Source organism: Camelus ferus, chromosome 6 (genome assembly GCF_009834535.1).
Source record: "Camelus ferus isolate YT-003-E chromosome 6, BCGSAC_Cfer_1.0, whole genome shotgun sequence".
Taxonomy (NCBI): Eukaryota; Metazoa; Chordata; class Mammalia; order Artiodactyla; family Camelidae; genus Camelus; species Camelus ferus.
This window is the reverse complement of record NC_045701.1, coordinates 32,105,518-32,131,669: the sequence shown is the minus strand read 5'-3', so window position 1 is coordinate 32,131,669 and position 26,152 is coordinate 32,105,518. Positions and strand designations below refer to the sequence as shown.

Below are 26,152 nucleotides of genomic sequence, written 5' to 3'. Positions count from 1 at the left end.
ACCGAACAGCCTCCCCTCTGTACCTTGCCCTCAGGAACAAGACAACCTGGCTGACGCAGAGGAGCGCTGTGACCAGCTGATCAAAAACAAGATCCAGCTGGAGGCCAAGGTGAAGGAGATGACGGAGAGGCTGGAGGATGAGGAAGAGATGAACGCCGAGCTCACTGCCAAGAAGCGCAAGCTGGAAGATGAGTGCTCTGAGCTCAAAAGGGACATTGATGACCTGGAGCTGACACTGGCCAAGGTGGAGAAGGAGAAGCACGCAACAGAGAACAAGGTGAGGGCAGCTCCCTCTGGCTCCAGCCCAAGTCTCCTCAGGGTTCCCAGACCTGTATGTGGTCCTGGTCCTTGGCATTGGAGGTCTCCATAGCTGTCTCCAGGCTGGTGACTTTGGAACCTAAAAGGGATGGGGTTCTGGGTTGACAGGTGAAGAACCTGACTGAGGAGATGGCTGGGCTGGACGAGATCATCGCCAAGCTGACCAAGGAGAAGAAAGCTCTGCAAGAGGCCCACCAGCAGGCCCTGGATGACCTTCAGGCCGAGGAGGACAAGGTCAACACCCTGACCAAGGCCAAGGTCAAGCTGGAGCAGCATGTGGATGATGTGAGTAGATTGTCACAGGGCCTGAATAGACTGTATCCATTGGTGTGTGTGTGTGTGTGTGTGTGTGTGTCGGGAAGGGTGGAGTTGGAGAGTGCTCCCTCTTCTGACCCTTTCTAGAAAGGAGCTGGGGAATAGAAAAGGTGAAGGCTGATCAAGTATGAGTTATGTATCTCATCTTGTTTATATATTCAACGGTAGAGATGGGCTTCCTTACTTTAGGTTGAAGCCTATATTTCTCAACCATCAACTATAGGATTTAGGGTTATCTTATAAGAAGATGTTACATTTCCTTGGGAATTCTGTGAGGCTCCTCAAGGAGAATCTTTGAACTTCTAATGCTTTAGCCAGGATCTGGTCCTCAGTGACCATTGTTTCCCACAGATAGTCCTTTGAGCACATCTCTACTGAATCACTCTTTATCACACTGTGTTATCATTATCGAAGAATCTGTCTCAGCTATGACACTCTCAGCTGTCTTTAGGTGGGAATTTGGATTTATTCAATTTTGTGTCTGTAGTACCTAGCATGGGGCCTGGACCCGAGTAGGTACTTGTAGGATGCAGAATGAATGAATGTAGCTTTGGGGTTTTGTCCCACAGACATTCATTCACTCATTTATCAGATACTTACTGAGCATCCTTACATGCTAGGTGCTCTTAACATTTGGTCAACTCTGGGGATGATTCCCCAAGACCTCTTAGGATATCCCAACTCCAGAGGGATTGAGATCCCAAATCACCAAATCAGGATGCTCGGCCTAATGGGACATTGCTGGTCATTCTCTCCACCAGCTGGAGGGATCCCTGGAGCAGGAGAAGAAGGTACGCATGGACCTGGAGCGAGCCAAGAGGAAGCTGGAGGGAGACCTGAAGCTGACCCAGGAGAGCATCATGGACCTGGAGAATGACAAGCAGCAGCTGGACGAGAGGCTGAAAAAGTAGCGTGTTCCCCGCCCCACTGCCCTTCCTCCTCCTCCGCCCAGCAGCCTGTTGCGCCCATGGCGGTAATAGCTGACCCAAGACATCCGTCCTCAGAGGAAACAGCCTCATGCAGCCTCAATGAGTGGGTGCAAAACTGCGGGCAAAGCCTCCAGGAAGAGGGCTTTCCTCCCCCAGACACGCACATCAGGGCCCCGCAGGCCTCCCTGGCAAAAGTCTAACCCGGATCTCTCGAGCCTTTTCTTCCTGCTGGGCACTCAAAAGGGATGGAAAATAACAGCTTACCCCCTTATACACAAGTCTCTTTGGAGACCACTTGCTTCACACAGAGGAAGGCTCTACACAAAAGCCTCTCAGGAAAGTCCTTTCAGGTCCTTCACAGAGAGTCCCGAGGACCACAGAGAAACGACTCAGCCACCATGTTTGAGCAGCGCAGGGTCTGGGCCATTTGATTGTTCAATGATCCTGTGGTTCCAACTCTTATTGCAAGACCTTCCAAAATGTATAGATCCACTCCCCACACTTGGTAAACAGTGAGTCTGTGGGTTCAGTGTTCAGATAAGCAAGGACTCTAACCCTAAAGCCCCGAGACTCGTCACGATCTGCATCCTCACCAGGAAGTCTTTGCACTTTCCCAGGCACAACACTCGTTGGATGAATGAACAAATATATGATCCCATTGACCCTCAAACTACCTTTTAAGAATGGTACTTCAACCCCACTTACTAAGGAGGAAACAAAGGCTCAGAAAGGTTACCAAATTGCCCAAAGTACCAGTGACAGGATTAAAGACCATCAGAGCTAACAGGGGCCTCTAAGACCATCTAGTCCCACGCACGCATTTTATACACCAAAGAAGAGACCATCTCGGAGCCCAGGTCCCGTCACGCTACCTACAGTGCTTGTCCCAGTACATTTCCTGTTGAGCTTCAATCCCTGAAAGTGTAAAGATGTTACACTTTCAGGGACACAACAAAAGCCCTGGAAGCTGTTTTTCTCATGAAATCTGCTCCTCATTTGTGTCATTACCATCTCCAACCACTGATGGGCCCTCCAGGGGCCCAACTGACCTCCCTTGCTTGACCCTCCCTCCTTCTCTGCAGGAAGGACTTTGAGCTGAATGCCCTCAATGCGAGGATTGAGGATGAGCAGGCCCTGGCCAGCCAGCTGCAGAAGAAGCTCAAAGAGCTTCAGGTAAGCTCTCTGGGCTGGTCCTCAGCCTCTTTGGCCCTCCCCCAGGCTGTCCTCTCCCAGCATTGCAGGCGCTGGCCCTGCATCTGTGAGGGGACATGCTGCGCTACCACAGATCCCCCACGGAGCACCACCAGCAGGGCTGGGGATGCAAGGATGACACAGGGAAAGATCAGGAGAAGCTCATGGGTCTGGGGGCAGAAATCTGGCTTCGTGTGTCAGCTCTGGTTTAGCTGGTGACCGTGGGGAGTCCACTGCCGATCTCTGGGTCTCCATGTCCTCCCCTGTTCCCTGTGGCTCTTGAGGCCCCTTCAGCCCTGATGGTTTGTGACTTCAGGTTTTACCTCTAGAGCACATTTGCCTTTCGTTGTCTGGTCAGACGAACCTGATTCTAACTTCCATGATTTTTGCCACAAAACTGCCTAAAGTGTCTCTAGAACACAGGTCTATCTGTCCTTCTGCAAGAGCAAGCATCAACCACTTTCCTTCCAATAAACAGAATGTACAATCTTCTGACCCGAAGGCAGGCTCACTTGGCTGTCCAGACCATCTTCCCCAAATCCTTTGGTTTCTACCTGTCCACTGCTGGAACTAAGCTGACTGCTATTCTAGACAGGCCAGGAGTCTTCTAGAGCTCTGGGGAGAGGGCTCCAACGGAGGGGATGGGGCGGTGGGTCTGAGCCCCCTGTGTCCGGCCCAGGCACGCATTGAGGAGCTGGAGGAGGAGCTGGAGGCCGAGCGCACTGCCCGGGCCAAGGTGGAGAAGCTGCGCTCAGACCTGACCCGGGAGCTGGAGGAGATCAGCGAGCGTCTGGAGGAGGCCGGCGGGGCCACGTCTGTGCAGATCGAGATGAACAAGAAACGCGAGGCCGAGTTCCAGAAGATGAAGCGGGACCTGGAGGAGGCCACGCTGCAGCACGAGGCCACGGCGGCCGCCCTGCGCAAGAAGCACGCAGACAGCGTGGCCGAGCTGGGCGAGCAGATCGACAACCTGCAGCGTGTGAAGCAGAAGCTGGAGAAGGAGAAGAGCGAGTTCAAGCTGGAGCTGGATGACGTCACCTCCAACATGGAGCAGATCATCAAGGCCAAGGTGGGCTGTGCTCTCCTCCCCCCTCCTCCAGTCCCCTCCAGCCACCTCCACTTTCTGTCCCTGTCTCCTCTCTTCCCTTCTCCTTGAATTGCACCACCCACACCCTTTTAGCTCCTACATCCATCGTATGACTCGCCTTCCTCTCTCAGGCTAACCTGGAGAAGATGTGCCGGACCCTGGAGGACCAGATGAATGAGCACCGGAGCAAGGCCGAGGAGACCCAGCGTTCTGTCAACGACCTCACCAGCCAGCGGGCCAAGCTGCAGACAGAGAACGGTGAGCCCCACCCCCGTCTCCCTGACCTCCTGAGCCACCCAGGCTTGGGTACACACACACACACATACCCCTCTTCAGAGACAGGGCCTGAGGGTTAGGGGAGGAGTTGGGGGTAGAGAGGAGTGACTGACCGAGAGCTGAGTGTGCCTCGGTGCCTCTCCAGGTGAGCTGTCCCGGCAGCTGGATGAGAAGGAGGCGCTGATCTCCCAGCTGACCCGAGGCAAGCTCACCTACACGCAGCAGCTGGAGGACCTCAAGAGGCAGCTGGAGGAGGAGGTTAAGGTGAGGCCTAGACTCAGGCCCCTTGGCCCAGCACACGGGCTGGCCTTGCATCCACATCACTTCCTTTCCCAAGAATGAGGCTTGCTACATAGCATTTTTCCATTTTCCAGAAGAAATAATCGCCCAGACCCTACCATATGCTTCCTAAATGTATTCCCCACACTGAGGCCCTCTGCCTTTCTGGTGCCGTCTCTGAAGGGCACGGACTAAGGGTACCTGGGTCAGGGGGTAGTGAGGTGAGGCAATAAACTAGGGAGGTACGATGGCCTTGGCTGGGCATCGGTATGGGATGTAGGAACTGCACAAGTGGTCCTGGGATTAGCAGAGCAATCTGAAATCTGGAGAAAGAAACTCAACTGGATCCTATTCCTAGCACTTGGCTGGGCTCATGACAAAGGGAAAAGAATATGACTCACAAAAAAGACCAGGGCTCAAACCCTAGCCTGCCTCTTAGAGCCTTGGTGATCTTGGGGAAATCACCTAAGCTCTCTGAGCCTCTGTCTCCTGCCTGTAAAATGGGGTGAGGATGCTAACGCCCGCTGCAGGGAGGAGCACGGGGGCGGGGGGGATGGGCATGGAGCGTTTTGTGAACAGTGCAGGGCTGTATGGACTTTCTTTGTTAACAGTACTCAGTTACCATTCCGGATCCACTGGGCTATTAGAGATAGGTGAGGCTGTGGGAGGATGCTGAAATTAGGGTGCGGAGACAGGCAAGGCCTGGAGTCGTGCTACGGGGAAAGCTGAGCCTGCCTCCTGGTGCCGCCTCTCCCAGGCAAAGAACGCCCTGGCCCACGCGCTGCAGTCGGCCAGGCACGACTGTGACCTGCTGCGGGAGCAGTACGAGGAGGAGACAGAGGCCAAGGCCGAGCTGCAGCGCGTCCTTTCCAAGGCCAACTCGGAGGTGGCCCAGTGGAGGACCAAGTACGAGACAGACGCCATCCAGAGGACCGAGGAGCTGGAGGAGGCCAAGTGAGTCCCGGGAGGTCTGCCTGTGGCTGGGGCCCCTGGGCGGGCAGGACACAGCTCAGGCCACTCTTCAGTAGATTCGGCACAGGGGATGGGTGCTTAGCTGAGTGTTGACAACACAGTAGGACCCTGCCCTGGCCCCACCTCCTTCTCCTCTCAGGGAAGCTTTTTGCTCGCGTTATGTTTCTCATCTGAATATAAGACGAACAAAAGGTTTGTCTGAGGGCAGAGTGAGCCCACCTGGGGCAGGGTGCTGTGGTAGCGGAGGGCTCAGAGGCCATGTGTCCTCCAGGTCTGCAGCCGAGAGGCTGGCCCAAGGTCCGAGGGATGCCACCTGGAAGGCCTGTGCCTGGGGAGCTGTGGGTCTTCACACTCTGCTACCAAGACCCTCAGCCCGCCTAGTTCTCAGCTCCCTGGGGCCTGTCCTCAGTTTCTCTGACAATGTTTCTGAGTTTTCAAGGATTGTTTTCTACAAGACTCACGTTGTCTCCCCTTGTCCAAATCTACACCCTCCATCCTCCCCACCCTCTCCTATCACCGTCCCCAACTACCACCCCGGGCAGGAAGAAGCTGGCCCAGCGGCTCCAGGACGCTGAGGAGGCCGTGGAAGCCGTCAATGCCAAGTGCTCCTCCCTGGAGAAGACCAAGCACCGGCTGCAGAACGAGATCGAGGACCTGATGGTGGATGTGGAGCGCTCCAATGCAGCCGCCGCAGCCCTGGACAAGAAACAGAGGAACTTCGACAAGGTGAGCCCAGGCTTTGGCGGCCGCGGCCAGGGGGCATAGCAGGGGGTCTGGGGTCAGGAACCTCTTCCTCAGGGGCTGGGAGGAGGCTGAGCCCAGGAGAGGGGCCTGGGTCGTCCCTGGAGGTGCGGCTGGGGCTGTGCCGTGAGCCGTGTCCTGTGCCACTCAGATCCTGGCCGAGTGGAAACAGAAGTATGAGGAGTCGCAGTCGGAGCTGGAGTCCTCGCAGAAGGAGGCGCGCTCCCTCAGCACCGAGCTCTTCAAGCTCAAGAATGCCTACGAGGAGTCCCTGGAGCACCTGGAGACCTTCAAGCGGGAGAACAAGAACCTGCAGGGTGCGGCCCGGAGGCCAGGAGGGGCGGGGCAGGGTTTGCATGTGATACCTCCCAGGGGTTCCTAGAGGTGGGCCCCTACTTTGGACCATGGCAGCCCCCAACTGAGCAACCCGCCCCTCCCACAGAGGAGATCTCTGACCTGACGGAGCAGCTGGGCTCCAGTGGAAAGACCATCCATGAGCTGGAGAAGGTCCGCAAGCAGCTGGAGGCTGAGAAGCTGGAGCTGCAGTCGGCCCTGGAGGAGGCTGAGGTGCGTACACGGGGGCAGAGGTGGGGGAGATAGCTTAGCTCTGGGCTGTGGTCCCTGTTCTCTTCTCTCTTTGTCTGTCGTGTTCACTGGTCCATTCTCAGAGCCTAGATAGTGCCTGGCCCATAGTAGGCACTCAACAAATATTACAGAATGAACGAATAACCAGGTCACTCACTTCCCTTCACACAAACATTCTAACTATCACATCCTAGACAAGATTTCCTGTTTCGCTGCCCCTCTTCCCACCTCTGCCTCCTTTGATTTTCACATTCTGTGCCCAATTGCTTCTGTTTCCTTGGCAACACTTTTTTCTTCATTTTCCTCTTTGTCTTCATAGCTCGCTCTCCTCTGGGAGAGCCTGAATCACCTTCTCCTAGGCCTTTTTTTTTCCTTTTAAATTCTCTTTTTTTCTTCCTCCTTCTGCTTCTTTGCTGAACCACTTATACTGCTTGAACTCACTTTATGTTCACAATTCATGAACAGACCCCTGCCCCCGTCCTGTGCCCTGACTACCTCAGACCCTCTCTCCCTACCCTCCTCCAGGCCTCCCTGGAGCATGAGGAGGGCAAGATCCTCCGGGCCCAGCTGGAGTTCAACCAGATCAAGGCAGAGATCGAGCGGAAGCTGGCGGAGAAGGACGAGGAGATGGAGCAGGCCAAGCGCAACCACCTGCGGGTGGTGGACTCGCTGCAGACCTCCCTGGACGCGGAGACGCGCAGCCGCAATGAGGCCCTGCGGGTGAAGAAGAAGATGGAGGGTGACCTCAACGAGATGGAGATCCAGCTCAGCCACGCCAACCGCATGGCCACCGAGGCCCAGAAACAAGTCAAGAGCCTCCAGAGCTTGCTGAAGGTACATGGAGACTGTTAGAAGCAGGAAGTCACCTCACCCAGAGAAAGGTAGTGGCCGTGTTAGGTGGGGGTGTCCCATCACAGCACCAGATCCTCCTGCCCCTGGGCCATTACAGACACCCACCATGGGCCCCTCCTGAGCCACCATATGGGCTCGCCACGGCATCCAGTTCAGCTAATAGCCTTCTGATGGGCCAGAGGCCATCTCCGTCTCTCACTCTCCTGACCCTCAGGACACCCAGATTCAGCTGGATGACTCAATCCGTGCCAATGACGACCTGAAGGAGAACATTGCCATCGTGGAGAGGCGCAACAACCTGCTGCAGGCTGAGCTGGAGGAGCTGCGGGCGGTGGTGGAGCAGACAGAGCGGTCCCGGAAGCTGGCTGAGCAGGAGCTGATCGAGACCAGCGAGCGGGTACAGCTGCTGCATTCCCAGGTGAGCAGCTCCTCTGGGTGGTCTGGGAGGGAAGCATGGGCAGGACTTCACAGGTAAGGTTCAGGAGATGTTTGTGGATGCTCAGTGCTTTTCCTGCTCTGCCCACCTTGACCCTCAGAATACCAGCCTCATCAACCAGAAGAAGAAGATGGATGCAGACCTGTCCCAGCTTCAGACTGAAGTGGAGGAGGCGGTGCAGGAGTGCAGGAACGCCTGAAGAGAAGGCCAAGAAGGCCATCACCGACGTGAGTCCTCAGCCCTGGCCTGCCTGCTCCCAGCCAGGGTCTCCTTGGGCTTGAAGACTTAGACCAGGTCTCACCTCGCCCCCTGTGCACAGGCCGCCATGATGGCAGAGGAGCTGAAGAAGGAGCAGGACACCAGCGCCCACCTGGAGCGCATGAAGAAGAACATGGAGCAGACCATCAAGGACCTGCAGCACCGGCTGGACGAGGCCGAGCAGATCGCCCTCAAGGGAGGCAAGAAGCAGCTGCAGAAGCTGGAGGCACGAGTGCGGGAGCTGGAGAACGAGCTGGAGGCCGAGCAGAAGCGCAATGCTGAGTCGGTCAAGGGCATGAGGAAGAGTGAGCGGCGCATCAAGGAGCTCACCTACCAGGTGCGTGCGCGGCGGCTGCGCTGGGGCCAGGTCCTCTGTGTCATGGCCTGAAGCCAGGGTGACAACCACTCCAGAGGAACGGAGTGTTCTCTCTTAGCCTCTTCTAGCGTAAGGGGCTAGAGTTCAGCCCTGTTTCTACTCTGCCTGGCCCTAGTCTACCCTGAGTGTCTCCTGGGTCAGAGGCCAGACTCTGAGCCTCCTGGCCTTCAAGTTCCACCTCAGCCTTCACCCTCAGCCTGTTACCTGGGGACACACCCAGAGCTCCAGCAGAGCTCACCCAGCTAGGTTACCAGAAATATGTTGCCAAGCCTGGTGCCATCACCACCAAAATGTACCAAAAATACACCAAAGCCATTAAAACAAATCTAGAACTTTTTGGTTACTCAGAGAAAGTTTAACTGTCATGGTGTCTTCTAGAATCAGATTATCAATTAGATTTTATTTCTGTTCCAATCCAGAAAGTCACAGACCCTCTATATATACTTCTCCTTAACTTTGATCAAGTCTATATCATTTCGCAGCAGCCCAGGAAATCCTATCAGGCCTGCAGTCCCAGAGTTCCTGCCAGAACCCTTCAGGGCCTGCTCCCTGGAACAGTGCTTACACGCAGTTTTGTGTGCAATTTCAGGAGGCTCATCAGCTCCCTAGACTCTTGGTCCAAACCATTAAAAATATTCATACATTCCTTAGTAAGAAATTGTAAGGAGAGCTTAAGTGTTCGTTGAGAAAGAGAAAGTTGAATCAGATCAGGATGTTATATTTGGGGTAAAGATGAAGAGTGGGGGAGGGGCCACACTGCCTCCTATGACTGGTGCCGTACTCACTCTTGCCCCCTCCCCCTGTGACCGCCAGACGGAGGAGGACAGGAAGAACCTGCTGCGGCTGCAGGACCTGGTAGACAAGCTGCAGCTGAAGGTCAAGGCCTACAAGCGCCAGGCCGAGGAGGCGGTGAGTGACCCTGTTGGGGCCTGGGCCTGGAGGAGGGGTCAGGGAGCTGGTCCCCACGCTGGGAGGCTAAGAAGCCCCTCTCACCTCATCCTCCTGTCCCATGAACCCCCGCAGGAGGAACAAGCCAACACCAACCTGTCCAAGTTCCGCAAGGTGCAGCACGAGCTGGATGAGGCGGAGGAGCGGGCGGACATCGCCGAGTCCCAGGTCAACAAGCTGCGGGCCAAAAGCCGCGACATCGGCACCAAGGTGAGTTGCCCCCAGTATGTCCCCCCAAAATCAGTGCCCCTCAGATAGAGCCCCTCACACCAGGATTCCTCCCCTTCATTCATTCCCCACAACTGGTAACTCAGTCCTCCGTGATTTCTAAGGTTCTTCCAGCTCTAACTTCCAATTATTTTGTGAATCCCACCCTGGAAGATGCCAATTTATATACACCCACTACATCCCAATTTTCCCCAACTGCTATTTCCACTTATCTTCCACCTAGTTTAGGCCTACAACCTTGTACCCTGAACCTAAGATGCACTTCCCAGAGCACCCCTTGTCCTCACCCAGGCAGCCTCCCTCCAGCTGAGTCCACAGCCCTACCCTTCAGAACGTGCCCTCCACACTGACCCCTAGGACCCATCTCCCATCACCATGGGGCCTCCCTTGGCCCACACAGTGTTCCTCCCCACATTGGTGCCTGTCTCCCCTTTGTTGTCTGTGCCAACCCCTACCCAACACACACCTCTCTGGGCTAGTTTGGACTTTGTTTCCTTTCAGAAGGGCTTGAATGAGGAGTAGATTTGCCACGTCGTCTTGATCTGTCCCATCCTAAGGGTGCAACAAAGCTCCCAGTCCTGGAGCCTGGAGAGCAGCCCCTATGGCGGAAGCAGAATAAAGCAATTTTCCTTGAAGTGAGAACCTGCCTCTAGACTCTTTTTCATGGCCTGCCAGCCACAGGAACATGGGAACACAGACATGGGGGGGGGGGAGAAGAGAGGGAGGCGGGGCCCCAGAGGAGGATGCCAGACCCTGGGGAGGCAGTGAGACTCTGAGCATGCCCAGTGCAGCAATGACACATGTTCTCCTTTAACTCCCCCTTAGCAGGTACCACCTCCTGCCAGCCCTCTCCCTGGCGCAGAGACACTAGGGATTAAAGGGGATTTAGGGAAACCCTTAAGGCTCTCCTAGAACACATAAGCCCATCTGCTATGGACCTACACCCCAGATCTGACAACACTATCTCCCACTACTGACAATACTGGGGCTGGGCCATGAGGGGGTTTAGGGTGTAGGGATGCCCTCTGAGGCGTGACCCATTGAGCAGGCGGGGTAATGACCCCCCCAGTCCCGGTCTGAGACAGGTCTCTGAGAGGGCACAAGGACTTACAGCTGTAGCGCACTTCCCTTCCAGACATGGTCACCACTGTCTCCAACCACCCCCAGAGGCCAGCACCTCCTCCCCGGCACCACCAGGATAACTGTACCCTCATCTACCTTCTCTCCTCCTCATCTCCTCCTGAGGCCTGACCCTTGGTCCAGGGCACTCCTTCTCCCTCATTTCTTCCCACGGTAGCTTCCGTTCCCAAGACCCTCCTCATCCAGACTTGCTGGAAGATAGGGGTTCTTTGGCCAATTTAAGGCAAGCCATCTGGAGGGGAGACAAGTAGAGGATGGACTAGGAAGAGTCACGTGTGATCAGGATGTGGGGAGGGAAGGTAGCAGGGAGGGCAAGGGTCACTGGAGGGCTGGAAAGTAGAGGAAGGAGCAAGCACCCCTCCAACCAAACAAGCCCAGCCCCGCTGGAGTCACGCCACACCTGGACTGCTTAGGGAAGTCCTAGGAATGTGGGCCACAGAGGGAAGAGGCTTAGGAGGCAGGGGGACTGCCAGCCTCCTGCAGGGACTCCCAGAATCCTGGGTTCAGCCCTGACCTGAATCTCCCCCAACCCACCACACAGCCACTCCCGCCACTCTGGGCTCTGAGCTCCCAATGCAGCAGCCCCAGCAAGGGCCTATCCAGGAGGGGAAGGAAGGGATATCACTATTAGACAACAAGAGGAGAGGGAGAGAGGAGAAAGGAAATAGGGAAGGAAAAAGGAAAGTCCGGAGAAGGGAGCAGTGGAGAGAGAGGGAGAGGGCTCAAGAACCTAGAGGATGGTGACCAGGGAAATCAAGAGCGAGGAAAGATAGAGATGTGAGGGGGCCTTGGATAGACCCACAGGCCATCCCACCCTTCTTCTCATACCCTCCTCCCTTCTCCCTGCCTAGTACCACTCTTCTTCCTGGGATGGACTTGGAGAGCAATCAGGAGATAGTGGAGGAAACAGACAGACATCCTTGAAAAGGGAGACACGGGGGGATGCCCAGAGAATCCAAGCTCCCAGAGCAGAAGAGATGCGGAGAGAATGGGTAGCTACTGTGCAGCAGACAGGGGTGCGAGAGGCCTGGCAGCTGAGTCCCAGAAAGAGGGTGCTGAGAGGAGATGGGAGAGGAACAGGGAGGGTGAGCCCTGGATGGAGAAGCTGGAAGAGCGGAGGTGGGTGATACTGGGTGAAGGGAAGAATCCTGGATCATCTTCAGATGCAAGCAAAACCAGGAAAGTGAGGTAGATGAAGACCCTGGAGGCAGAGACGGGACAGGCAGAGGGTGAAGAGAGGTCAGGCTTAGAGAAGTGGAGGCATGTCAGACCCCAGGATGGGCAGAAACACAGTGCCAGGGAGACTCAGAGGCCAGGTCCGACTTTGAGACAGGGAACCAGGCCGAGGAAAGGGAGACAGACACAGTGACAAACAGACACACAAGAAGCCAAGCAAAAGAGGGACAACCTGGTGCCAAGGAGGCTTGCCCTGCCTCCTCGTCCCCTCACCCGTGGTAGCAGTCTCCGTCTGCACCCTCACCCTCCAGGACTTCTAGCAGAATGAGGAGCTGCTCTGGGAGGCAGCTGAGGGAGGACAGTGAGAGCTGGGGAGAGGAGGGGGCCTAGGAAAGGGAGAGGAGGGCAAACCAGACCAGACAGGGGGGCAGAGCCCTGGAACCAAGTTAACCCCTTCCCTCCTCCTCCTTCCATAGGAGACAGCGGGAAATGCCTGCCTGCCTACCACTCACCCCTCACTCCACCTACACCAAGTCTAGTCAGCCCACTCAGGACACAGGGTTCCCAGAGGACAAAGCCTGACCCAACCTGACCTGGTGTTCTCGGGCCCCTTATCACGTCCCCAGGGCAATGAAAAGCAGGTGGTGACGCACTGGGCCAAGGGCTAACCCCCCAGCTTGCACACTGAGTCCTTGAGTGCCCTGGAGCTGGGGACAGGTAGCTTGCATCCTCTAGGGGTAATGATTTGGCATATGAACCTGCTGGAGATGGGAATGTGGGGTTGACTCAGGTCCCCTCAAGGACACTGGATATGAGGTGCAAGTTCCCTGAAGACACATGTGTATTCCTGACGCCAGTAATGGGGCAGTGGAGGGTCCTAGGTAGTTGGGGACCTTGGGGGAAGGGCCACGTATTTGGTGGAAAACTCTCCTACCCAGAGAAGCTGACCCCTGTCCATCTTACCCACCTCCACACTCTAGAGCTATATTGAGAGGTGACAGGAGTTGGGATGGGAGGTGGGGAGCTGGGTGTGAGGGTATGGGGGAAAGCCAGGGCAGGGAAGCCTGGCATTGTTTCCTGAACACAATGTCCACTTAGTCATAACAGGCACGGCCTGCTGAAGACCTGACACCTACTGCCTCTGAGAGGTGGCATCACAGAGGATGGGGAAGGGGGCCTGGAGGGCCAGGGCACTTGGGGACACCCATGAAGAAGGACATGTGAGTATGAGCCCCTTGAGGATTGGGAGGGGGCAGCGGAGTCCCGCCTGGGGCGGGGGGACTGCAGAGCCCCAGCCCCACCCCCAGCCCTGTGGAATGCGGAGCCTGGGGCCCAGCTGGTGTAAATCCCTGGGCCTGCCCGGGCCCCAGCCAGCCTCAGGAGCACCTGCACCCTCTGGCAGCCCAGAGAGGCGGAAGGGAGCAGCACCCCCCCTCCTGCCTCGGGCCCTGGGATTAACGCCTCCTGCCTCTCCCCATCCCTACCCTGACCACACTGGGAGCAGAGGGTGGCAGTGGCAGGGTAAAAGCTTCTGCGTGCAAATGTGTGTTTCAGTCTGCATAACAGCAAGTAGGAAAATCTGCAAGCTTAAGTGTGTAAGTGAAAAGTCTGCCTGTGTATAGTTAAGAATGGGCATGGACCCGTGGTGGTGAAGTCCTTATGTGAGGGTGCTGGACTGCAGGTCTGAGTGCAAACCTGCTGTGGTGGCCTGGGGGAATCCCTTCCCCTGTTTGAGAGGCTGGACAGTGGCCACTGTATCGGGAGCATCAGGGGAGGGGCTGGGGACTCCAAATGTGTCCCCAAAGTAGTGCAGCCTCAAGTTCCCAGGAGGACCCCTGCTTGGAGACTTGGGGAGCAGAGGGAAATCAGGACCACATGGAGAGGGGGCAGCATGGAAATTCTTTTCCTGACAAAGGGAAACTGAGCCAAGGACCCAGGCAGCAGAGCCCCTCCCTGGGCATCCTGGCTCCAGCTCCCAGTCACCAGCACCTTCAGACTCCAGGCCGTGGTGAGGACAGGCCAGGGAGGAAAGGAGGGGGTAGGGAAGAGGGGAGGGGAGCCCATGGTTGGGGGGCAGGGGACAAGCATCTGGCCTGCAGGAGAAGGTGACCCTCACCCAGTGTGCTCAATTCACCCTTCAGGTTAAAAATAACCAAGGTAAGGGCCTGCTGGGGCGGGGGAGGTGGTATGAGAGGTCCTGTCTTCCCACTATCTGCCCATCAGTCCTTTGGAGGGGAGGAATGTGCCCAAGGACTAAAAAAAGGCCCTGGAGCCAGAGGGGCTAGTACGACAGACCTTTCATGGGCAAATCAGGAGGCTCTGTTGTCCTCTTGTCACCTCTGGAGCCAAGGGATCAAAGGAGGAGGAGCTGAGAGGGGGAAGAGGTGGGAGGGAGGGTCCCTCCGGAAGGGCTCCAAATTTAGGCAGAGGGTGGGGGCAGTGGGATATAAAGGAGCCAGCTCCCCAGACACACTGAGATTCCTCTGAGCCAGGTAAGACAGGCTTTGGGGTGGGGGCTGTGGCCGCCCTCAGAGCCACCATCTTGAGGAGAATGGGGTGCAGGTCAGTCAGAGGTCCAAGGGCTCTGCTAGCGCTTTCCCCAGCACTGGGGAGTCCCCACTGACAGTGGGGGGGTTCTAAGGGGAAAGCCAGTAACGTCTTTCCTTCTCCTATCTGCATTTCCTCCCCTGCATCTGTCTTCTCCTGCTTTCTGTGTCCTCCACGCTCCTTCTCCCTCCTTGGATGGCTTCCCTCTCTTTGTCCAGTTTTATTTTGCCTCTCGGTCTTTGTCAGTACTTGTCACTATCATTCTTCTTTGTGCGTCTCTCCTCCTGCCCGTCCTTCTTGGCTGTGTGTTCTAATTCCCTCGCTTCTCTCTGTTTCCAACTCGGATTCCACAACCCGCTCCTTGCACTTTTACTAACTGTGCATCCTTTCTTTCCTGCCTCTCTGCCTCTCTGCCTCTCATCTCACCCTGACTCCCCATTTTGGTCTTACTTCTCCCCATCAGACTGCCTTCATTGTTCATTTTCCTCACCTGTTCTCTCTGCCTGGCTCTACCTCTGTGGCTCCATCCACGGTCTATCGGCTCCAGGATTCTCTGTGAAGAGATAACCAGGTGAGAACCACCCCAGTTTTCTCCTGAGAGCCAGGTTCCTGGACCAGGGCCAGCCGTCTCTCCTCTGAGCAGCTCAGCACCCCGCCTTGGCAAACTCCAGCCAATTCTATCCCACACAGACACCTCACAAACTCTTCTTCAGCATCACATCAGAGGGCAAGGGAAGCAGAACCTGAGTAAGGGAGGGCTGGACCCAGGCCAGGTGCTTCTCAGTGGGGGAGTTGAGAGTGATAGGGCCCAGGTGGTGAGGTGGGGCAGGGAGTCGGGGTACAGAGGGCAGTGCCACCCACCGAGGCCTGGGCCCTTCTGTTTCAATTGACTGTAGAGGAGCGACAAGATGACGGACACCCAGATGGCCGATTTTGGGGCGGCAGCCCCGTACCTCCGCAAGTCGGAGAAGGAGCGTCTAGAGGCCCAGACCCGGCCCTTTGACATCCGCACCGAGTGCTTCGTGCCTGATGACAAGGAGGAGTTCGTCAAGGCCAAGATCCTGTCCAAGGAGGGAGGCAAGGTCACTGCCGAGACGGAGACAGGCAAGGTGTGTGGGGCACAGCAGAGGGGGGTGGTGCAGGGGTGGAGCCACTAGCAGCAGGAGCTGAAGGGCCTTGAAGAAGAGCCAAAGCCAGTGGGGGTGAAGGACGAGCCCAGCTGGAGAAGCCCAGCATCTGAGTGAGAACCCTGACCTTGTTAGATCTGAGCAGGTGTGACAGGTGCCACCCCCCAGGGATGCACACCCCTTGCCAGAGAGGATGCTGGAAGCAGGAAGCTTTAGCTGGTTACCTCCTCAGAGCAGTCTTATAGATAAAGAAGACACAGACACAGCATCAAATGAGCTCCCTTCTTGAACTTGTATCCCTCCTCTCTGTGCCTGTTTCTTCCATGGACCAACTCTCTCCAGACCTCCCCAACCATGCCAAGAGCAAACTCTTAGTCCCAGTGAACACAAAGAGCAAGAGCCCTTGAGCTGAATGCTCAGTCGGGGCTGGTGACTGGCACTCAGAAGTCCACAGTCCCTGGTCCCTCATGCCAGCGGTGAGAACTGCCCCTGGTCACCAGCAGCGACTCAGAAGTACGTGCCTTGCAGACATGCTGACTGACTGTTGTGCCCCATTGAGGCATGCAACAAGAGACCACAACCTGCTCGCAGCTTGGACCCCGAAAACCCAGCTCTGCCACTAGCAGCCACCATATTGGCAAATCATTCAGTTATTCAATCTGCAGTTCCTCCACTATTAAACATGCTGGAATAGCTACCTGCAGGATCTCATGACCTGAGGGCCTGGTAAACTGACTGGTGGCAATCAAGGCAGACAGTGACTGGTGGGGAGTGCAGGGTAGATGGGAGAGATGTTTTTCTGAGGTTTTCCCTGAGCAACTGATGCCCTGAAACACTGTCCCCAGGAGTCAGGGTAAGGTGTGTGTGCACAGATCAGAGAGCAGCCAGCCCCTTTGTATTTTTGTTCCTAAACACCTGAAGCAGGGACTGAAAGGGGATGCTTATGGGCACAGGGTTGGGGAACTGGCAAGACATGGGGACTCTAGGACTGTTAGTAGGATGCGAGAGACTGTGGGCAAGTAAGCTATCTGGCATCATAGAGAGCTATAGGGTAGGGCCCAGGCACTGGTGAGAAAAGAGCTGGGGGACCAAGGCTAGATGATGGCCTGTGTTTTGGGCAGAGGTAAGTGGGCAAGGCTGGCGAGGGTCCTGGTGGGAGTAGGGTCACCCATGCCTCCTCCCCAGACGGTGACCGTGAAGGAGGACCAGGTGTTGCAGCAGAACCCGCCCAAGTTCGACAAGATCGAGGACATGGCCATGCTGACCTTCCTGCATGAGCCCGCAGTGCTTTTCAACCTCAAGGAGCGCTACGCGGCCTGGATGATCTATGTGAGTGCACCCTGCATGCGGCAGGCAGCCCATCCTGCATGGAGTCCAAAGTAGGCCAGGGTGACTCTCTCGAGGGAAGGGGGTCAGAACTCTCCCAAAGGGCCCAGGACCCCCCGTCCCCTCCCCACCCTGGTCAGCTGCAGGAAGAGAGGAGCCAGCAGGGGAGACCAGGGCCTCCTCTGCCTGTCACCACTGCCCGTCCCCTCCTGGGCTCCCTGCTCCAACTTCTCATGACTGCCCTGCTTCAGACCTACTCCGGCCTCTTCTGCGTCACTGTCAACCCCTACAAGTGGCTGCCAGTGTACAACGCCGAGGTGGTGGCTGCCTACCGGGGCAAGAAGAGGAGTGAGGCGCCGCCCCACATCTTCTCCATCTCTGACAACGCCTACCAGTACATGCTGACAGGTGGGCTGGCAGCCCTGTCCTACGGCCCCTGAGCCCCACACCCATGGACCTGGGCCCTCAGCCCTGAACCCATCACCTCTCCTCTTTTCTCTTCCAGATCGGGAGAACCAGTCCATCCTCATCACGTGAGTGAGCACCATCCACCCACAGAGGAGCCTGATGTGCTGGGATGGGGGGAGGTTTAAGGCTGTGACTGCAAGGAACTGGGCCCTCTCAAGAGTGCTGGAGTGACTTATGGCGATGGGCAGATTCTGCAGGGAGCTGGACCCTGGTAGAGGAAATTAGATGATTGGGACTCTGAGGGAAGAGGGTGCAGTATATACTTTGAATGGAGAACAGTGGGAACCTGGGTTCTGATGAGTCCCTGTCACCTCCAGTGGAGAATCCGGGGCAGGGAAGACTGTGAACACGAAACGTGTCATCCAGTACTTTGCCAGCATTGCAGCCATAGGTGACCGTGGCAAGAAGGACAATGTCAACACAAACAAGGTACAGGGTGGGCCACAGCCTCAGCAGAGGGGTTCTGGGAGGCAGGCTGACCCAGTGACCCCTAGCCCTGCCCTGGGGAACAGTGCAGACAGCACCCCTGAGCCCAGTGCTCAAGACCTTCCTGGCAGGAGACACATACTCTGAGGTCCTTTTGGAGCCACAGACCCACCAGCAGTCCACCCAGCCCCCTTCCCCTTCCCCTCCCACCACCGCCTGGAGGTGAACTGGAGATGGAGCCCCATTCCCTTCACAGGGCACCCTGGAGGACCAGATCATCCAGGCCAACCCTGCCCTGGAGGCCTTCGGCAACGCCAAGACCGTCCGGAATGACAACTCCTCCCGTTTCGTGAGTGCGCTTGACCACTGCCAACTGGCCTCACGTGGCCTTGACCCAAAAAGGAGGGTGCAGTTTTGCCAATAGTCACCACACCTGGTTGATTGCCCTGCGTTTAGTATTGGGTTATCAATTAGCATGCACACTTTAAATCCCCCCCATTCAGCCTGGTCCCCAAGTTCTGGGAACTCAAGAAAAGAGATTCAGAACCACCACAGCTGCTCCATAGCCAATTAACAGAGCTGATTTTGGTCACATTCTAGATTTTTCTTAGGACTGTTTCCAAAGCTCTTCCACACTGGAAGTAGGAAGTGAGCATGGGTGTTGGAGCCAATTCCCCAGCTTTTCACCTGCCCAGCAAGTCCCCACGCCTCTCTGAGCCCCAGTTCCTTCATCTATGAGACAGAGGTAGTAATATCTACCTTGTGGATTATTGGGAGGATTATATGAGATCATATCAGAGGTACAAACAGGACGCACTCTACCTGTGTTCATTCCTGTGCCGTTGTTTCTGCTCGGAGATCCCAGTGTGGTTTTGGGGGATGGGAATCCTCTCTGCTGTTTTACTTATACTAAACTGGGACCTCAAAGAGGTCGTTTACATTTCCAGAACCATCCAGGGCATTCTGGGTTGCACTAAGGTCCAGGATCTCCATCTGTCTCTTCTGGCCAGCTCCCTCACTCTTTGTCTCATTTGCCCCCAGGGGAAATTCATCAGGATCCACTTTGGAGCCACAGGAAAGTTGGCTTCTGCAGACATAGAGACCTGTGAGTACCCAGGGCACCCTGCCCACCCCTCCAGATCCTCCACCTCTGCCTTCTTTCCCCGCTGGGCACCCCTATCTCATCATCTCCCCTCCATCTTCTGTCTGTCTACATTTCCGTCGGTTTTAGAATTCTTCCTTTAAACCACTTGCCAAAGGAGCCTTTCTCTCCTGATCTCCACCCTTTTGCTGGCTCGCCTCTCTCTCCTTCCTTATCTGCCTTCCCTCTTCCTCACTTCAGACCTCCTGGAGAAGTCCCGGGTGATCTTCCAGCTGAAGGCTGAGAGGAATTACCACATCTTCTACCAGATCCTGTCCAACAAGAAGCCAGAGCTGCTGGGTGAGCCCGGCTCGATGCCCCTGCTGCCCCCAGCGCCCTCCACAAGCCTGCCTGTGCAGGGCAGCGCCCTCTTCCTCCTCACTCACCCGGCTGCCCTGCTCACCTCCCTCCTCCCTCCATCTGCTCAATGCCTTTCTCTTCCTCCCCCACCTTGGACCTGCCTGCGTCTCCTCTTGCCTCCCTTTCCACCCTTCCTTGTCCTATTTCTCTTCCTCCTTGTTGATTTTCTCCTTCTCTTCTGCATTTGCCCCACCTCCTCCCACCTATCACTCTCCCACCATCCCGCCTGCCCTGGGTCCTGCTACCCACTTTTCCTTTTCTTCTGGATCCTCCCCTTGGTCCTTGCTGACTGTTCTCCTCTCTACCTGCTCCGGCTCCTTTCCTTCCTTCTCCCCACCCCTCCCCCCACCGTACCCCTCCCCCACCCCGTCCCCTGCCCTGCCCCTCCCCTCGCCTGGACAGACATGCTACTGGTCACCAACAATCCCTACGACTACGCCTATGTGTCCCAGGGGGAGGTGTCCGTGGCCTCCATCGACGACTCCGAGGAGCTCATGGCCACAGATGTGAGTGAGGAGGCAGTGGGAGGGCCCCGGGGCTCCTGGGACACCCGCCCGGGCCGCCAACTCGGCCTCTCTCACCCTGCCCCAGAACGCCTTCGACGTGCTGGGCTTCACTTCTGAGGAGAAAGCCGGCATGTACAAGCTGACGGGCGCCATCATGCACTACGGAAACATGAAGTTCAAGCAGAAGCAGCGGGAGGAGCAGGCGGAGCCTGACGGCACCGAAGGTGGGAGAGCAGGAGGGCGCGCGCCGGCAAGGCCCGAGGTGCTGGGTGTCTGCCCTTCACGCAGAAACAGTCCTCGGGGGGCAGGGTCTCCCACGCTGCGTCCAAAAAGGGTGCCTCGCAACGATTCTTAAGGAGCTATGTTCACGGCACCCATGTTAGGAACACGACAGACAAAGTGGGAGGAAACCGGAAGTGGAGAAGCAGGTGGTCGCAAGGCGGTGCCTTCTCCCGGGGGGCGCTGGCCTCCCCCCCGGGGGGTGGTTCCCCAGCCCCACCGCCCCGACACCATCTGGCTCTGACTCCAGGCCTAATCCTCCCTTAGACCCTTGCCTGAGACCACCCTCCGTCCCAGACAGGCTGGCTCCCAAAGGACCTGAGGCTTATGGGGTAGATGAGTCAGTGAGGGCTGAGGAGGGGCAGGGACATGGGAGAACTAGGCAGACAGGGAGGTGCCCCATCTTCCTGCCAGCTTCTCAACCCCAGCTGCATGGAGCAGAAGTGAATTAGGAAATTTTCCTCCTGTGCCCAAGACTCCCCCAAACCCAGGAAAGCACAGACCTGAGTTCTGCATATCCCCATCACTAATGCCATGTGTATGTGAGGGATTCCAAGCTCTTAGGTGAGCCTCTTGCAGACTCCGCGCCATGTTCTGTTTGGGAAGCAGCAGTTCAGGGGTCAGAACACAGCTCGGGGCATTGACATATCACCCATACCACAGGGCCTCAGTCTCCTCCTCAGTGGAATGGAGCAACAGCCCCTCCCAGCCCCCTCTGGGGCTGTTTCGAGAATCTTTTGAGGAGTTGTGAAGGTGTCAACAGGGCTGAACAAAACCCCAAGAACGTTCCTCTTGGCCAACCTTCATGGACCTTTTCTGTCTGTCTGTCCAGATCAAATACCAAGCCTCAGTTTCACAGTAACATGTCACTAATTATCACAAAACTCTTGAAATTAAACCAAATAAATTCCCTCCAAATAGAGGACATATGTTGGATGCCACATTTGCAGAGCTTGGGGTTGGAGATGGTGCTGTCCAACATACCGTTAGGAACCTTGATTTCCCAGTCAGGTTGGTCAACACATGGCTTCAGAGTAGAGCATTCCCAGTCTTGGGGCACATCCTGGGACTAGGGACAAAGGAGGCAAGGATCAGAGGAGATCTTGTCCCATCAGTCATGTTCCATGCCCTCAAGAGATAAGAGGATTCCTGGGGAGTAGGGGAGCAGTGAGGACATGGTTATAGCAGTGCACTGGCCAGAGACATGCAGGAGATATAAAGACAGAGGCGAGGGGGCTGTGTGATGGGAGGCCCTGGGGTAATAAAGGGGCCTGGGCTCCAGCCTGACTCATACACACACTGGCTGGGTGACCATGACAAGCCTTGTAGCCTTCAGGCCCTTGCAGCTCTTTAATAAGAGTGGTAGGACCTGATGGCCTGGTCAGGGAAGGAGGGTCTGTTGAAAGTGTTTGCTTACCTCTTTCCTTCTCCACCAGATGCCGACAAGTCTGCCTACCTCATGGGGCTGAATTCAGCAGATCTGCTTAAGGGGCTGTGCCATCCTCGAGTGAAAGTGGGCAATGAGTACGTCACCAAGGGGCAGAACGTCCAGCAGGTGTATTACTCTATCGGGGCGCTGGCCAAGGCAGTGTATGAGAAGATGTTCAACTGGATGGTGACGCGGATCAACGCCACCCTGGAGACCAAGCAGCCGCGCCAGTACTTCATAGGGGTCCTGGACATCGCTGGCTTCGAGATCTTTGACGTGAGCAGGGGAGCCCCAGGGGCGGGAGAACAGTAAATCACTTGGTGGCACAAGCAGCCATCCCTGGCTGAGCTGGCTACAGACCAGGCGGGAAAGGCGATGGGCTGAGCAGTGATAGAGACAGTCATGTGTCTTCAGGGGGCTCTCCCTCCCCGCCCTGACAAGGGAGGGACCAGCCACACTCCTTGCCGGGCTGGACACAGCCCTGGGCTGACCCCGTGGGCCACACAGACACCTGCCCACCTGACCCGCTCCCGCCCTCCCTGCCCCGCAGTTCAACAGCTTTGAGCAGCTCTGCATCAACTTCACCAATGAGAAGCTGCAGCAGTTCTTCAACCACCACATGTTCGTGCTAGAGCAGGAGGAGTACAAGAAGGAGGGCATCGAGTGGGAGTTCATCGACTTCGGCATGGACTTGCAGGCCTGCATCGACCTCATCGAGAAGGTGCTGCCTCGGCCCCTCTGCCTGGTTCCCCTTCCCTGCCATCCCAGACAAAGTGGCAGCCCTGTCCCTCCACACCCAGGAGACTAGTCCCAGAATCCCAAGCCTCCCTCCAGGCCCCGCTTCTACCCACTGTGATGGGCAGACAGATCCAGCCCTTCCTTCCCTTCTCTCCCTAGCACCTAGGACTTTGTCCGGGTGGTAGTCACCTCCCGGGGTCTTAAGAAGGGATGGAGTAAAGGAGAGGACTCCTGGGCCCTCTAACACCCCAGGAGAAGTGTCATTAGTGGAAAGACCCTAGGCTGAAACTAGACACTTTGGCTTGCTGTCCTCTCCCTGGTGGCTGAGGATAAATCCGTCTTCAGCCCCTCTTGTCTATGGAGGTTCCTCAGAGGAGACAGGACAGAGCTGGCGGGAGGCCCCTAGTGCTGACTTGCTCTCAATGTGTCTTTGCACTTTGCTGATGGAGGCCAGAGCCTGCGGTAACTGACCCTCCCCCAGCCCAGCCCCAGCCATTCAGAAAACAGGAGCTTCCCCACAAGCTTTGAGTGGTTATCCAGGATTCTGCTCTTCCAGAGGCCTCAGGTTTCCCCTGAAATTGTGTGGAAAAACATGTGTGCATGTGTGTATGTCTACATGCACTTTTCTGAGGACAAAGTCTTTGGATTCATCAAATTCTCATAGGATTCCTGCCCCAAGAAAAGTCATGAACCGCCACACTTTCAGGACATTGTGCAGAACCTACACCCTTCTAACCACCCCTTGAAGGATTATTACCCTTATAGACACGGGTCTGGCCTGCCCTGCAGCCTGGTGCCTCTGCCACACATCTGTCCCTTCCCTCACTCTGCTCTGGGGCAGGGAGCCATACAGGAAAAAGGGGCTGTTCTGGGAACCCTGAGGAACCCTAGAGGGGACTGGGAGTACAAGGCTCTTCTCTGGGTCCACTGGGGCCAGATCTGAATGTATTTGGATTTAGGTTAATTCCAGGAATATTGGCTTCCTGTGTCAGGAACCAGTGCGGGCTCTGTGGCCTGCCAGCTACACTGGGCTGCGGTCTCTCCTGTCGGGGTGTGGGACTCTGCACACCTGGGAGTACACTCAGTGCTGCTCTCCCCTCCACCCTCAGCCCATGGGCATCATGTCCATCCTGGAGGAGGAGTGCATGTTCCCCAAGGCCACCGACATGACCTTCAAGGCCAAGCTGTTCGACAACCACCTGGGCAAGTCCGCCAACTTCCAGAAGCCGCGTAACATCAAGGGCAAGCCGGAAGCCCACTTCTCCCTGATCCACTATGCCGGCACCGTGGACTACAACATCCTGGGCTGGCTGGAAAAGAACAAGGACCCGCTCAACGAGACGGTGGTGGACTTGTACAAGAAGTCCTCCCTCAAGCTTATGGCCACACTCTTTTCCACCTACGCCTCCGCTGATTCCGGTAAGAGGGCAGCACCGGCACTGGGCCAGGGTGGTTCTGGAGATGCTAGGGGCCTGGGTCCCGCTGCTTCAAAGCACACAACTCTAAAGGCAGAAGGGAGCCCGTGAGTCACAGGATGGAGGGGCAGGCGATCCCACAGCAGCTCATCCGTACCCTTCTGTGGGAGGGCTGTTTTCCCCTCTGTGTTATGGGTGTTGGTGTACGTGTTGTGTGTCTCCTCTAGACTGAGAGCAACTGAAGATCGGGGTGGGGTGACACACGCATCTCTGCAGCAGGCCTGGCGTAGAGCCGTGGAGGTCACAGGAAATGTTGAGATCATCACTGAATACATGGTAGAACTAATAAGCCTCCCATTCAGAGAAGGAAGGGTGAGGGTGTGGATTGAAATGACGAGGGTAAAGTACAGAAGAAAAGTAGAAAATGGAAAGATATAAGCATAAGGGCGGGGCCAAAAGAAGATGGAGAAGAGCACTATTATTATTATATGATATTATTTCAACGCCTGCTGTGTGGGAAGCACCAGGAGGCGCCCTACATGCTTGATCTTTTCTAATCTTCTTCACATCATTTAAAGCTAGTTACTCTCCTCCTCATGGGAAAAGTGAGACTTGGAGAATAACTTGCCCAAAGTCACACGGGTAGTGAGCAGCAGAGTTCTGCCCCTGCCCAAGGGCTCCTCTGTTTCCTCTTGTTCATCACTCCTTCTCTTGTTATTAGGAGATAGCAGTAAAAGCAAAGGAGGCAAGAAAAAGGGCTCATCATTTCAGACTGTGTCGGCCCTCCACCGGGTAAGAAATGCCCAGAGATGCCAAGAGACCTGTGGTGGGCAGGCCCAGCCCAGTACGTTTTTGTCTGTACCGCCCTAACCTGATGCTCAGAGTTTGGGGAGGAAAGAAGCTAGAGTTATGTGGTGGTTTGGGGGCATGTAAATACTACACAAGCCTGAACTCACATAAATTATGTGTCTGCTCCCTGTCCCTGTGAGGGTTCTGGTAACAGGCTGTTGGGAGCCCAGGTCTCGGGGACCAAAGGGGTGGCCCCTGTGGTTCCTGACCTCCAACTCTCATCCACCCCTAGGAGAATCTGAACAAGCTGATGACCAACCTGAGGACCACCCACCCTCACTTTGTGCGCTGCATCATCCCCAATGAGCGGAAGGCTCCCGGTAAGCAATGCAGAAGGGTCTAGTCTGGAAAGGACACTTAGCATCCACTTGCCCTAAAGTTGACCCCTTCCCCCTTCCCCCTTCCCTCCTACCACAGGGGTGATGGATAACCCCCTGGTCATGCACCAGCTGCGCTGCAACGGCGTGCTGGAGGGCATCCGCATCTGCAGGAAGGGCTTCCCCAACCGCATCCTCTACGGGGATTTCCGGCAGCGGTAGGTACCGGGGAGTCCCAGGTCTCAGGGAACAGTGGGAACCTGGGCGGCCATGGTAGGAGGGGAGTCTTCAGGTGACCTCGGTGGGCAGAGCAGATCAGTGCAGAACGTGTGTGACTCCGGGCACCTTCCTCTCCAGGTATCGCATCCTGAACCCAGCGGCCATCCCTGAGGGTCAGTTCATTGACAGCAGGAAAGGGACAGAGAAACTGCTGGGCTCCCTGGACATTGACCACAACCAGTACAAGTTTGGCCACACCAAGGTGAGTGTAGCGCTCCATAGGATGGAGTTGCAGGACATGGAGCCATGTTGAGTGGAGTAGGTGGGAGTTTGGAAGGCAGACCCCCTGATTCCTGGCTTCTGTATCAACCCGAGGGCTGGAACCCAGGCTTCCTTCCTGTCTTATTTTTCACATTTCACTCCCAGGTCTAGGATGTGCAGGTGATGGGGCCCCAAAGCTCAGCCAGGGTACCCCACCCTCTCCCTCTGCCCTGGGTCCCCTTTTCTGATGCTGCGGCCCCCTTGGCTCTACCTCTTCCCCCAGGTGTTCTTCAAGGCAGGGCTGCTGGGGCTGCTGGAGGAGATGCGAGACGAGAGGCTGAGCCGCATCCTCACCCGCATCCAGGCACAAGCCCGGGGTCTGCTCATGCGCATTGAATTCAAGAAGATCCTGGAGCGCAGGTGAGGCTGGAGGGAAAGAGGGAGGCATTCCCAGAGATGTAAGAGGCAGACATGCAGAGCCAAGTGGTGTGGATCAGAAGACCAGAGTTCAAATTCTGGTCCTATCACTTACTAGCTTGCCTGGGCAAGTGATTTTACCACTCTGAGTCTCATTTTGAATTCTTTAAAAAAAGAAAATTCTTCATAGGGGACTCCAATGAGATACCATTTTAAAACT

General features: G+C 56.1%; 2 protein-coding genes and 2 long non-coding RNA genes across 6 annotated transcripts in view; 2 read left to right on the top strand and 2 right to left on the bottom strand.

The window, feature by feature from the left end:
• LOC102514829 (myosin-7) overlaps positions 1 to 10,433 on the top strand; it is a 21,415-nt gene extending 10,982 nt beyond the window's left edge. The window contains 19 exon segments of the mRNA XM_032481727.1: positions 35 to 277; positions 427 to 603; positions 1,395 to 1,540; positions 2,645 to 2,735; positions 3,433 to 3,822; positions 3,972 to 4,098; positions 4,262 to 4,380; positions 5,153 to 5,349; positions 5,910 to 6,093; positions 6,260 to 6,425; positions 6,551 to 6,675; positions 7,219 to 7,527; positions 7,760 to 7,963; positions 8,082 to 8,177; positions 8,179 to 8,208; positions 8,301 to 8,576; positions 9,429 to 9,524; positions 9,639 to 9,773; positions 10,293 to 10,433. Of these exon segments, the coding sequence (XP_032337618.1) occupies positions 35 to 277; positions 427 to 603; positions 1,395 to 1,540; positions 2,645 to 2,735; positions 3,433 to 3,822; positions 3,972 to 4,098; positions 4,262 to 4,380; positions 5,153 to 5,349; positions 5,910 to 6,093; positions 6,260 to 6,425; positions 6,551 to 6,675; positions 7,219 to 7,527; positions 7,760 to 7,963; positions 8,082 to 8,177; positions 8,179 to 8,208; positions 8,301 to 8,576; positions 9,429 to 9,524; positions 9,639 to 9,773; positions 10,293 to 10,313 (3,132 nt within the window). The 3' untranslated portion in view covers positions 10,314 to 10,433.
• On the bottom strand, positions 10,267 to 19,006 carry LOC116664190. The gene is made up of 5 exons (XR_004320562.1): positions 18,824 to 19,006; positions 15,608 to 15,715; positions 15,145 to 15,207; positions 11,010 to 11,163; positions 10,267 to 10,390 (listed from the first exon to the last, which is right to left on the bottom strand). It is a non-coding gene; the product is annotated as an uncharacterized LOC116664190 (long non-coding RNA).
• The window catches only part of MYH6 (myosin heavy chain 6), a 23,726-nt gene continuing 12,679 nt past the window's right edge, over positions 15,106 to 26,152 (top strand). Inside the window, exons 1-19 of one of the 2 annotated variants that reach the window (XM_032481725.1) lie at positions 15,106 to 15,225; positions 15,551 to 15,763; positions 16,967 to 17,110; positions 17,359 to 17,515; positions 17,613 to 17,640; positions 17,893 to 18,004; positions 18,258 to 18,350; positions 19,043 to 19,106; positions 19,344 to 19,442; positions 19,905 to 20,008; positions 20,094 to 20,232; positions 21,724 to 21,992; positions 22,267 to 22,437; positions 23,564 to 23,873; positions 24,591 to 24,661; positions 24,951 to 25,038; positions 25,136 to 25,253; positions 25,393 to 25,516; positions 25,799 to 25,935. In XM_032481725.1, coding sequence (XP_032337616.1) covers positions 15,563 to 15,763; positions 16,967 to 17,110; positions 17,359 to 17,515; positions 17,613 to 17,640; positions 17,893 to 18,004; positions 18,258 to 18,350; positions 19,043 to 19,106; positions 19,344 to 19,442; positions 19,905 to 20,008; positions 20,094 to 20,232; positions 21,724 to 21,992; positions 22,267 to 22,437; positions 23,564 to 23,873; positions 24,591 to 24,661; positions 24,951 to 25,038; positions 25,136 to 25,253; positions 25,393 to 25,516; positions 25,799 to 25,935 — 2,429 coding nt within the window. In that variant the 5' untranslated portion in view covers positions 15,106 to 15,225; positions 15,551 to 15,562. The remainder of the gene's footprint in view (positions 15,226 to 15,550; positions 15,764 to 16,966; positions 17,111 to 17,358; positions 17,516 to 17,612; positions 17,641 to 17,892; positions 18,005 to 18,257; positions 18,351 to 19,042; positions 19,107 to 19,343; positions 19,443 to 19,904; positions 20,009 to 20,093; positions 20,233 to 21,723; positions 21,993 to 22,266; positions 22,438 to 23,563; positions 23,874 to 24,590; positions 24,662 to 24,950; positions 25,039 to 25,135; positions 25,254 to 25,392; positions 25,517 to 25,798; positions 25,936 to 26,152) is intronic. The other variant, XM_032481726.1, reaches the window with a different exon arrangement.
• On the bottom strand, positions 19,001 to 21,786 carry LOC116664191. Of its 2 annotated transcripts, none has more exons than XR_004320563.1 (5): positions 21,705 to 21,786; positions 21,272 to 21,356; positions 20,791 to 20,881; positions 20,084 to 20,167; positions 19,001 to 19,088 (listed from the first exon to the last, which is right to left on the bottom strand). It is a non-coding gene; the product is annotated as an uncharacterized LOC116664191 (long non-coding RNA). The 2 variants fall into 2 exon arrangements; XR_004320564.1 differs by having other exon boundaries at positions 19,011 to 19,088; positions 20,084 to 20,121.